At 45.6% G+C, this 12079-nt stretch overlaps 1 protein-coding gene across 4 annotated transcripts in view; it reads left to right on the plus strand.

The window, feature by feature from the left end:
- The first annotated feature begins 462 nt into the window (after positions 1-462).
- vldlr (very low density lipoprotein receptor) overlaps positions 463-12079 on the plus strand; it is a 28464-nt gene continuing 16847 nt past the window's right edge. For 2 of the 4 annotated variants that reach the window (XM_034602567.1, XM_034602570.1), the window contains exons 1-3: positions 463-836; positions 6574-6693; positions 8787-8909. In XM_034602567.1, coding sequence (XP_034458458.1) covers positions 740-836; positions 6574-6693; positions 8787-8909 — 340 coding nt within the window. In that variant the 5' untranslated portion in view covers positions 463-739. The remainder of the gene's footprint in view (positions 837-6573; positions 6694-8786; positions 8910-12079) is intronic. The other 2 variants (XM_034602569.1, XM_034602568.1) reach the window with 1 other exon arrangement.

The following is a 12079-nucleotide window of genomic DNA, read 5'->3' on the forward strand; positions in this document are numbered from 1 at the left end:
CCCTCTCTCTCTCTCTCTTCCCTCTCTCTCTCTCTCCCTCTCTCTCTCTCTTCCCTCTCTCTCTCTTCCCTCTCTCTCTCTCCTTCCCTCTCTCTCTCTCTCTTCCCTCTCTCTCTCTATGTCTCTCTCTCTCTCTCTCCTTCCCTCTCTCTCTCTCTCTCTCTATGTCTCTCTCTCTCTCCTTCCCTCTCTCTCTCTCTCTTCCCTCTCTCTCTCTATGTCTCTCTCTCTCCTTCCCTCTCTCTCTCTCTCTCTCTCTATGTCTCCCTCTCTCTCTCTCTCTCTTCCCTCTCTCTCTCTCTCTCTCTCTCTCTCTCTTCCCTCTCTCTCTCTCTCTTCCCTCTCTCTCTCTCTCCCTCTCTCTCTCTCTTCCCTCTCTCTCTCTTCCCTATCTCTCTCTCCTTCCCTCTCTCTCTCTTCCCTCTCTCTCTCTTCCCTATCTCTCTCTCCTTCCCTCTCTCTCTCTTTTACCGGAGGCCGAGCCGCGGCGCGTGGTGGTAGAGGGACATCAAAGGGAGGCGCGTGCTGCTCGGTCCGGTCCGCACGAGCGCCTCTGGACCGTGTGTGTGTGTGTGGGTGTGGGTGCGTGCGCGTGCATATCTCTATATATGTGCGTGTCGTGTGGTTTGCGCGTGAACCGGCTGATTGAAAGCGCGAGCAGGCCGAGCGCGAGAGGCAGGAACCGACAGGACGCGACCCGCGAGCTCAGCTACAAGCGACCGACCCACCGGGAGGAGACATGGTCCGGTCCACACCGGGAGGAGACGTGGCCCCGTCCACCCCGGGGATCCTCCTGCTGCTGCTCCTGTGTCTCCACAGCACCGGCACCGTGCACGGTGAGTCTCCTCCACACCGGGGCCAGGTCGGCTAACGTGGCCGAGCTGCGTGCACCTGTCTCGGCTGCTCCTTGAAGGAGCGACCGCCTCTGGGCTCGTGCGCCTCCGAGCACAGCGGCCGACTCGCCGCCTTTGTGGGGACCGACACCAGGCGTTCACCGCTGCATGTGTGTTTTCAACGCGGCGTGTAGAATCACGGGGGGTTATTCGGAGTGTTTTGTCTTAAATGGGATGAAATGTGGGGGCTGGTGGTGGTGGAGAGGCCCCGGTGGGTCGGTGCTGCTCCCCCCCCCCGTACATCAAGTCCTTGTCGCGGCTCTTTCTTGTCCAATCATCGCTCATTTAATTCCCTCTTTAGACATAAAGCCCCGGTTCTGTCCTCGTCCTCTCCGGATGTGTCCTGATGGTGCATTCACATACATGTTGTTCTCCTCCTCTGTGGGATTCTCCTCCATCTCCTCCACCCCCAGTGAGGACGGGCATTTATTTATTTATTTATTTATTTATTCATTCTTGGAGTGGGGGAGAAGGGAGGACAGGGGGGGAGGACAGCCGGGGGGGGAGGACAGTGGACTGTGATCGGAGGGAGGACACAGGTGATCTCAATGGAGGCCTGATGAGGAGCAGAGGATCTAACCTACTTTCTAACGAGTGACAGAAGAGTTCAATCAGGGAAACATCCCATGTTCACATATCACTATTCGTCTCTCAGTGATTTGAGGAGTAAGAACACGTCTGACTGAGACACTGACAGTTGAAATGATTTTAAGTACTTCCAGTATATGTATATCGTAGTATACGTGAGTAGGCATGTTGTTTATCTGAGTAATCACAATCCAGCCTCACTGTTAAGTTCCATGATCACAGTATTTGATTTAAACTGTGTTTATTTTAAATGTTGGTTGTATTTTAAATTTTCCTCTTCTGTGTTTCTTGGGACTCTCACACGATCTTAATCTGACTTTAACAAACTAAATGAGCAACTGGCAATTTATGTTTAATAATAACAATATTGCTATCAAAGTGCGACACAATTTAGTTTGTATGGCACTTTTCAAGAGACTCGAAATCTCTTTTAGAAACATTGTCGTACACTGAGAGCAGTTGAAGAGGTGAGTTCAGGGACCTGACTGTGGATCAGTCTCTGAGTTGGGGACAGCTCCGGGGGGGGGGGGGCAGCTACTGAGGAGCCTCTAATTAAGAGTAAAGTCAACGTGGGTCCGTCTGAGATTTAATTCTGCACATTTGAGAAATTGGAAGCAGCAAACGTTGTGTTTTTATCTCGACTAGTTCAGTGTTTGTGCTAAACCTGCCTGTTGGGAATGAGCTGATTTGTTTGGCCTTGATTCGGAGCAGAAAAGGCAAAGATACGAGACTGTAGATAATTATTGTAACAGTACAGCAACTTCCAGCGCTTCTCGAATTTGACCTCTTTGTTGTGATTTTCACCCTTTTTGACTCGTTTCTTGTCTCTAAGAAACGCAGCATGTTAGGAAGAGAGAACCACTGTAGTAATTTTTCATATTTGTGGTTAACATTTCCATAGTAACCGCGAGCTCCACCAATCAGACGTCGTTATTAGTTCTTCTCCTCGACATTAGGAATAAAACACCTATTTTCCTGAACTCGGTTGACCTCATTCAGACTTTTACAGGAAGATCCAACATTGTTTCACTGACTCGTGGTGAGTCTACCCTGGATGGTTAAAACATTGTGGCTGATTATTGAAATCTCTATTCAGACAATGAATTCAAACAGTTTTACTTCTGGAACTGAACTGCAGCAGTGAAAAGTAAAGTCCACAGAAACCTGAAGTTGCTGTTGAACCTCTTCATACTTTGCACGTCGACTATTTCAGAAGTGAGTTGAGCGAGCGACACAATCTTCAGACCCAAGTTCACAACTTTTCAAAATAAAAGCTCTGTAATTCAATTGCAGCAACAAAACCTGAATCATATCGTTTAATATATCTTTATCAGACATATTACTCCCTAATATCGGTAGTGACATCGACCCCAAAGAAAATCCATGTCAAGTCCACTTCATGTGCTGGTGGAGGAGCTCGGTCTGAAGGATCTGACGGAGTTTGCTTCTTGTGGCGGTTTCTCTCTGGCCTCAGCTGCACGAAGCAAAAAAACCTTGATTTTTATTAATGCAGTTACTAATCATGTCGGCAGTGTTTGTGTTCTACCCAGAATATAAAACTGGGAGAAGCAGGGAGCTGTGGCTGCTTTTGTCTCAGATCCCCGTCTCTTGAATTCCCACCTACCGTGGAAAATGGCCTTTTGGGGGGGGAAACACTGAATCAAAACTAGTACACACACACACACACACACACACACACACACACACACACACACACACACACACAGTGGGTAGTGCACACACACACACACACACACACACACACACACACACACACACACACACACACACACACACACACACACACACACACACACACACACACAGTGGGTAGTGCACACACACACACACACACACACACACACACACACACACACACAGTGGGTAGCACACACACACAAGTCTATTTGAACAAGACGTCACGCGTGTTAGATACCAGCGAGAGCGGCAGCGTTAACACTGGCCTGATTAAAATGGATGTTTTTCTTTTTTCCCTCCATGGTTACTGTGATATGTGCAAGACCCAGATCCTCTGCTATACGAGGAGGGGGGGGTGCGCTAGGTTCTTGAAGTGGGCGGGGTGGTGGACAGCAGCAGGAGGAGGAGGAGGAGGAGGAGGAGGAGGAGTACTCTGCAACCATTTCTGTTACTGGGGAAAATTGCATTACCATGACCTCCAGTGTGACAGCGTTTATACAGCGCACAATGATGGAGCGCTGTGCGGGGGAGATGGTTCATTTCTGCTCCACGCCTGTTGAGTCTGTGGTTTCAAACCCACGGGTCCTGTGGGGAGGGGGGGGGGCTGCCTGAGTGATCATGTGAAACGAAGCTGAAGCTTTCAGATAATCGCTGCATCACGACAAGAGGCTTCTTCAGGTGATCTAGACTTTGATGGACACGTTTTTATGCTCGGTCTGAGTTTTTAACAGATATTTGGGGATTATTTTGAACAAACAAAGATATGTTGTACAGCCTGATATCAAGTAATATTAGTCTTTCACATGAAAACCTTTTGTTACACAGAATCAACTTTGCAGCTAAGATGTGCATTTGTTTACATTAGTTTATTTTCTTCATTGCGAAGCCGAGGAGATGAGTAGTTCTCGATATGCGAGTCACGTACGCACAGAGACTCTGTGAATTATTAGATGGACTAAGTCAAAACTGGGATGAGACTCTCAGGATAATGTTTTATTACCATTATAAATAAGTGACGACGAATTTGCTGCTTGGCGGTTGTTGATTTTAAAACTCTGCGTAACAGGAACTGAAGTGCTGGACGGAGCAGTGGATCACAGTTGGTGAGGAAATCTGCAAATTCTAAAATCTCTTCATTTTTTGCAGTGTTTTATTCTGTAAAGTAAGTTTTTATATTGGCAAACAAACGTTGTCTCTCTGTGATTATTCTGTGGCTGTGAACAACGTGGAGATTTTAAATGTGAGCAGGTCTGATACTTTGGGTTTTCTACAGAAGTCCCTTATTGTGCTGATTGGATCAAAGTGCCGAGCGTGCACTTTTCCAGACAGGAAGTCGATGGGTTTCTGTAGAGACACTGGAACAATAGTCTGATTGTCAATAGTCCCCCCCCCCCCCCCCCCCCCCCCCCAGAGAAAACACTGGAATATCATCATTCCCTGCAACTTGTGTTCTTGGTTCCGGCAGCAAGTCTGAAGTACAAAATCATAATACATTTAGGTATTTCTAAGTTTAAGTCTAAAATGTTTAAACTTCAGGCTTAAATACGTTTAAATGTTTTGTTCTAGCTCCCAAATATGTTTGATTATGTCTTAATTATCTTGATGCTTCTTTTACATTACGTTACTTTACTGCGTATTGCATCAGCTCAGCCTGAGGCTCTTGATTCCCCCCCCCCTCCGAGCTCTTCACTGAACGTCAGCAGTCGTTGTTGTGATGAGTCAGGACTGAAAATCTTTTTGTCATGTCTCATGATGATGACTCATGTTTGTGGATAAAGTCGTGTTGGGACACTTGAGGGCGTAGTAAGTTGGAGCCGTGGTTAAAAAGTGAAATTCAACTTTGTTTAAGATGTTTATTTTTTATCTGATTACAGCGTCGGACTCCAAACATCCAAACAAGTCGGGCTCTTTATTTTCCACGTTAAAAACTGAACAGGAAGCTCGACGTTGCAGTTGGAAGACGACGTCCTCGGCTTCAACTCAGTTTTTTTTATTATTCTCTAATTAAAACCAACATTAATTTGCAGCCCCGCGGTGTGAATGTGAGTCCTGAACCGGTGATTCTGAATTTCCTGTTGACGTGAGCGGTCGTGTTTTTCCACCATGGCCTTTTAAATAAAGATGTTTGATCCCCAAAGTGAAGCCAAGGTCTCTTGATGGAGTAAAACTGCTTGTTGGTATTTTTACCAGCTTAATCTTAGAAACACTGTCTGCAGCAAACTTTTTGTTCTGGGACAAAAAAGTTCCAGGTTTTGTAAATGCCCCCAAAGTTTGCCCCAGTTATTCTATCTCCTATTTTAGCGAACACCTTCAACAGGGAACCTTTAGTGACAGATATTTGACCCCTCAGTGGCATCACTCTCCTCAGCTTCCGTCATATCTCTCTGCTCCATTTACCAACAGACCCACAGTCCAGACCACAGCCAGCGTCAAGGGCAGACGGTTATTTAAAGCCCCGGAGTCGTCACTATCTCGACAGACTGTACATCGTGCACACTGCACCGCAACAAACCGTTTGTAGGACAGCGTGGAAATCCTGCTTTTTTACTGTGTCGAAGGGGAAACGAACTCACTGTGGTTTCACTGCCTTCAATTACAAATCGGGGTCAATCCTTTATTTAGATCGTAGTTAATCTCCAGAATATTTTTACTCCACTAAGTTTTCATCTGCGTTTGTTCATTTGTCTGTTAGTTGGCCGGATTAAGTCAAAACTACTGGATGGATTAACAAATTGTGTCGGGTCAGATTAGAAGGAGACTTATATTAATGCTTGTGTGAAATCAACATCTAAAAGCCCAGAAGGAGGATTTATCCAAACACATTTTAATAAATCTAAGGCAGAAAATCCTTCTTTTTAAAAAGGTTGAAAGCGGCAAACTGTGGACATTTGTTTTTAAAGTAATTTACAGATTGATCACTTGATTTAGTTCATTGTCTCTCTACGGATTATTTCCCTCTCTGTTCAGCTTCGGTTCGTCTGATCTCAACTGTTTAACAGATGTTGCCCTGGAGACGCTTTCAGGTCACTGACGTTTACGTCTCCGCTAAAATATTGATCAGGTGTATGTGTGTGTGTGTCTCTAAGTGTAAAACACTGTATAATTCAAGGACGTCTTATCTCCGCTGTGTTAATTGAGTTGTATAGAAAATGTGAATCGGGTTGTTTTAGGAAGAAGAAATCAAATTGATGTGGAGCCGATGCACAGAGGCTCAGCGGCGGCTGCTCTGTTCTGTTTAAACCTTTTCTAACTGTATTACTGAGATTACTGCTCCGTGGGGAGCCCGGCTAATTACATCCAAACAGACAGTAAACGATGATTATGAAAACATTTGGGACAATTGACACTTAATTGTTTCTGGGGTTTTTTTCTCCTTCTTCTTCTTCCTGCGTAGGTACGAAGACAGAATGTGAGGCCAGCCAGTTCCAGTGTGGAAACGGCCGCTGCATCCCGTCCATCTGGCAGTGCGACGGAGACGAGGACTGCGCCGACGGCAGCGACGAGAGCTCCTGTGGTGAGAGAACCAACACTGGAGACACACACCGAGCGCAGAGAGCTGCCGACAACACCAGTGTCCGTACAGAGGACCGACTGTTCTTATGGAAAACCACTAACAGCTGTTCGCTTGTGGCCCAACCACAGCGGTTTGGACCCGTCTGTGTCCAATGAGGGAGGAGCTGTGGGTCTGATGCTGATACCAAATATGCTTAGACTTATTTAAGATGGTCAATGACTCTTCAGATGTTGTTGTCGAGCTCTAATGACAAAGAAATTCAACGGAGGTTCGATATTTTAAAGTTTAACCATAACTAAATACAAAAACAAATGTAGAGAACTTGAATTAGAAAGTAAGCTAATTATTAAGATCTCATCTTGAAGTCACACTATTGGTTTTGGTCTTTTCGTCTCACTTGGTAAAATATTATTTTTTTTAAAAAGCCGTTTCTCTTGACGATCCAGAGGAGGATTCTGTTTCCTCTGCTCGTGTTCAGGATGTGGGCTGGAAATGCTCTGTATTCAAAGTGAATGCAGCCTGTGATGGCGAGTGGGCGACTGGAGGTCGATTCATCTCGGGTCAAGTTGAGCTGCTGTTGCCGTTTTCCTGCCGCAGCGAACAATATGTAAATAAAGTTGGACGAAGAGTCAGATGTATGTGGAGGGGTCACCTCACGGGGGAAACCTGGTTTTTCCACCTTCGCTCACATGGCTGTTACGTGACAGACGTCATGTGATGTTCGCTTGCCCCGTCCAATAAACCTTCCCAGAATCCCTCGGTACATGATGACCTGGTGACGGGGGAAGATGGAGCAGAGCTAAATATGGATACGACAGAAGTGTGCGTCGCTGTGTATCACAGACCTGCTCTCTCCATTTTCTTGTCGCTCATTTATCTGGGTCATATGATACTGGGAGGGAGGATGGAACAGCGTGAGGGAGGGAGGGAGGTGGAGGAAAAGAAGAACAGCTGATCGTAGTGTGGGCGAATTTATGAAAAATACAAAATCCTGATAACCAGAAAAAACCCTTCGGACATAAATTTACTGGAAACTTCCTGCAGGGTTTGTCTTTGCAGAGCAGATTAAATGCTCTCATGCTTCACGTGGTAAAACCCGTTTAATGTTTATTTTCACAGACGTCCCTGCAGCCAGTGAAACTCAACACTTCCTGCCGATGTTTCAAAATAAAAGCCTAACAGCAATAGATGGAACTAGTAACTAACTAGAAATTCTGTAATATGTCAGGAAATTGTTGATATTCCCGATGACCTCATCCTTTCCCTCTGTCTTTATGCCGTTGCCTAGCAGCAGTGCTCGCCCCGCTTCAGCGTGGACGACTTGTCATGTCCACAGACGTCTTGTGACCATCTGTCCATCACTTCTTCTCCTTCATCCTCTTTCTCTGCGTGTTCGTCTGTTCTTCAGCCGCTGGAAGGTCAAAGACGTTTTAACTCTCAGCCACGACAGAACTGAGACGTGATGTGTGTGAATCACGAGCGTCCAAAATTAATTCGTACAAAAGGTTGATGTGAGACCCGATGTGACTATTCGCTGCTGTCACTCAAACTGGAGTCGCTTGTTTCTCGAGTATTTGTATTCTTACTTGAACAATGTACACCTGTCATTTTATCTGACTGTATTAATGTAGATATTAGATGAATTTACATTGCAGTTGCATCTTATTATCAATTCCTCCCTAGAAATGTCCACTGGTCGTCAGTTATTCTTAAATAATGTTCATCTGCTGTGTCGTATCGTTTTTAACTCAGTTTCCCTTCACTTGTGATTTCACTGTCTCTCGGTGTTTTTGTTCTTGCCGTCTTCCTCCAAGTTAAAAAAATGAATGAATGCAGCAGTTAAATCTCCAGAGGTTCACTTTGAAATCTTTCTCAATGCAAAGTTTGTGCTTTGTCAAATTTAAAACTCACAACCTTTTCACCTGCGACAGGAAGAATCTGCGGAAGGTGTCGTGTAATATCATATTTATGAGACGTGTGAGAATAACTTTGTTCTTTCTCCTCTTCCCTTGTTTCTCTTGCGTCTCATGAAAGAATATGAAGTCCGTGTGAGACTCTCTTCTGAGATGAATCTCTTCTCTCTCCCTCTCCAGTTAAGAAGACGTGTGCAGAGGTGGACTTTGTGTGTCAGAACGGCCAGTGTGTCCCGAAGAGGTGGCACTGCGACGGGGAGCCGGACTGCGAGGACGGGTCGGACGAGAGTCTAGAAATCTGCCGTGAGTACATGGGTTTCCTTCTCTGACGAACTCAATTCAAAGATGTCATGTCAGATTTTGTTCTGGGAATGTGTCGATGGAAGGTTCAAGACTCAAACTTCAGATATTTAATCTCCTCTCGATACTGATGTTCTTATTTTTATCACTAACTCTTCAAACATTAGGTAATTCATCTCTAAACATTGTGTGCTTAATATATTGAAAAGCTTTGAAACCTGGTTTTGTTGAGGCGATGTTCTGTAAACATGTCCATGCTGCGTGATGGATTATTATTCCTGCCACACGAGAACACACAGGGCAGCCACTTCTATTATTTATAAGTTACTTTGAACAAATAGCTGAATTCAGAGGGGTGCGGAGCGACCAGGCAGAATGAATGCAGATCATGAACAAGGTGGAACATAATGAACAGAAAGTATGAACCCGGGGCTCGTGCACGTGTCCCCCAGGAGGTCAGACGGCGTGAGCAGCCCTAATTACTGCAGGAGGCTGACAAACAGCCGGCTGACCTAAAAACAGTTTATTCAACCTCCTCACGTGCCCGTCACTGTAAACATGACGGTAAGTGAACGATCTGAGGCTGTTTGTGTTTGTTTCCACAGACACAATGAGTCTTTATACTTGTCGGCAGCATGTTAAATGCACAGTGTCAGGAATCCCTTCAGGTTTTTTTTTATTTGCTTGTATTGTTTGTGGAGGATTAGCCAAAAAAAGGCTTCTCTGAGCTTTAAGCAGCTTATAAAACTGTTTTCCACAACAGGAACTTTCCCCAGGAACGAGGAAACCTCTGCAGGAACCTGCGTCTGAATTAATTTTTCAGAGAGTCCCTGTTGGGAGGGTTGAACTTAACAAGCTCGTAAAATCAGAGTCCGTACTTTGAGTCGACCGCTTGGTGTTTTTGAAAACACTTTGTAACGAGTGCTCTCCTCTTTTCTGACCAGAGATCGTAAATATGAAATAAAGATGGTCGACTACTTTAAAACGTTCCCAATAAACATCGTACAAACCGAACTATGGTTCAGTTTGATCCAGAACGAGATGCAGTTGGATTCTTCTACGATTTGTGTGTTGAGTCTTTAACAGAATCTCAGTCTGCTGCAGAAACTCAGTGAGGTGGTGGGGGGGGGGGGGGGGAAGAGTCCCAAGCGATCAGCCCTGTCAAATAAATAAGTTGTTTAAATGGAAGTAAAGAGCTGCTGAGTGTCGGTGTGACGTGAGGTCTCACTCGGGTGGAATCTGAGAAACCAGCTGTGATGGGAAGTGTTTAAATCCTGAAGTCGGTGTTTTTAACGAGGAGCCTCTCGTCTGCGCCGCCGTCACGAAGACAAATGGACTTTGGCATCTGCTCAGGTTCAGAGATAAACATCAGAGGGAGGAGGAAGACGCTTGATCAAACACTTGTTGGTTTGATGTTTGCTTTCTGGATTCACCCGGAAAAGAAAGGAGAAGGTCTGTTTCATCACAGGGTTCTGTAATTGAACGCTGGATCTCGGGTCTGCTCACAGCGTTAAGACGACAAAGTGATGTGTAGATCAGGTTTGCTGCAGGGCTCGCAGTTTGTTTTATATCTTAATATAAAGACAACTCTTATCAGCTCCTGTTTGAGTCATTAAAATAGTTCTTCCTTTGGTGCTTTCTCTTTACTCTCACCTGACAGATTGACTTACACTACTCTGTTAATGGAAGTACTAAATAATGCATGCTCCTTGAGATATGATGGTCTTTTAGTTTGGTGAAATAATACGACCACTTCCTGAGTCACTGATTGTGAAGTCTGATCGTTTTCCAGACCTCCATCTCGGGGGTGTTTTGCGAGGTGATGTTTGTCGGAGCAGCACAGACGTGGATGATGGGGGTCAGACTCCCTCTCTTGACTTTTCGCAGTGCAGCCTCTCTGCAGTGTGTCGACGCAGCAGCGTACAAACCTGAGAGCGGCACGGAAATAAACCAGTTGCCTGTAAGAAAAACAATGCGAGTCCCCGCTGTACTGCTTGGATGGGGCCCTGCGGCGTTCTCTGCCAAAATAAGAGAACGCTGTAATTTGTGGAGCTGCTGAAACACCAGAGTTATTCAAGGTTCAAGGCTCGGTGCTGTGAGGACCTCCAGAGTTTCTGCAGTGCAACAAAGAGGAAGTAAAGTGCGTATGCTGCAAAAAACATTAAGTGGAAGATGAAGTGATTGATGGTACATTAATATTCCTCGTGGTGGATGGAGCTTTGGTTCATCCCAGTCGGTATCGGCTCAAAACTGGAAGAATGAACTGGTAGTTTGTCTGTAGACGTAAAGTCTTCAGCACTGAGTTAAATCAACGGGGCTGCAGCAGAGTTTAAAACCTGCTTCTCCAGGTTTAGTTCTGACTCTGTGGCAGAACGCAGACCTGAGAACCAGCTGAGTCATCGAAGGCCTTCAGCTCCTTTTTGTTTCCGATTAATTTGACCCTTTTTCATACTTTTTAAATCCACCTCTTCAAAATTCTGCTTCAGTGGAGACGCCTGCTGAGACTGAATGAGTCAGAGTCCTGCTGCGGCTCCTGATCTCGCCCTCGCTGACTTTGTGACATTGGGCCGTGCTCGTGCACATTAAATGGCACAACCTGCGTGTGCATGTCTCCACTTGCACGTGTGTGTCCAACTGTGTTAAAGGGTGTGTGTGTGTAGATAGATATCGTGTTAAGTTCCAGTCTTGGCTGCAGTGGCGTACGTGCAGGTCAAACCCAGCGACTACAGCTGTTGTATCTCTGTACTGTTTGATCAGCTGTTGCATGTGACCTGGCAGCAGTGAATGTCATCTTAAAGTGTGTGTGTGTCTGATTGTGTGTGTTTGGAACTCGTGCTGCGTTCTTGCATCAGTGTTGAATTAAGGAAGTGAGCTTCAGTTTCTGATCACACAGACACAACGTCAGCGTTTCATATCGTATTCTGTTTACACAAGTCTGGTGAAAATCTTCCGTGTCAACATCTTCAGGCCTGTGAGTCCAGGTCTCTTTCCTCAAACTGTTGCTGTCGCTCCTTTTCTCATCCACTGTCTGAAACGCTTCTTCTTCTTCGTTGGGTTAACTGGCGAGTGGCAACGTCGAGGTGCATTACCGCCATCTACGGCTGAACGTCTCCTTCCCCCCCCCTCATTACTGCACCTCCTGATGAAGCCCAGTCTGCTCTGATAGGTCAACT

This window comes from Hippoglossus hippoglossus, chromosome 12 (genome assembly GCF_009819705.1).
Source record: "Hippoglossus hippoglossus isolate fHipHip1 chromosome 12, fHipHip1.pri, whole genome shotgun sequence".
Taxonomy (NCBI): Eukaryota; Metazoa; Chordata; class Actinopteri; order Pleuronectiformes; family Pleuronectidae; genus Hippoglossus; species Hippoglossus hippoglossus.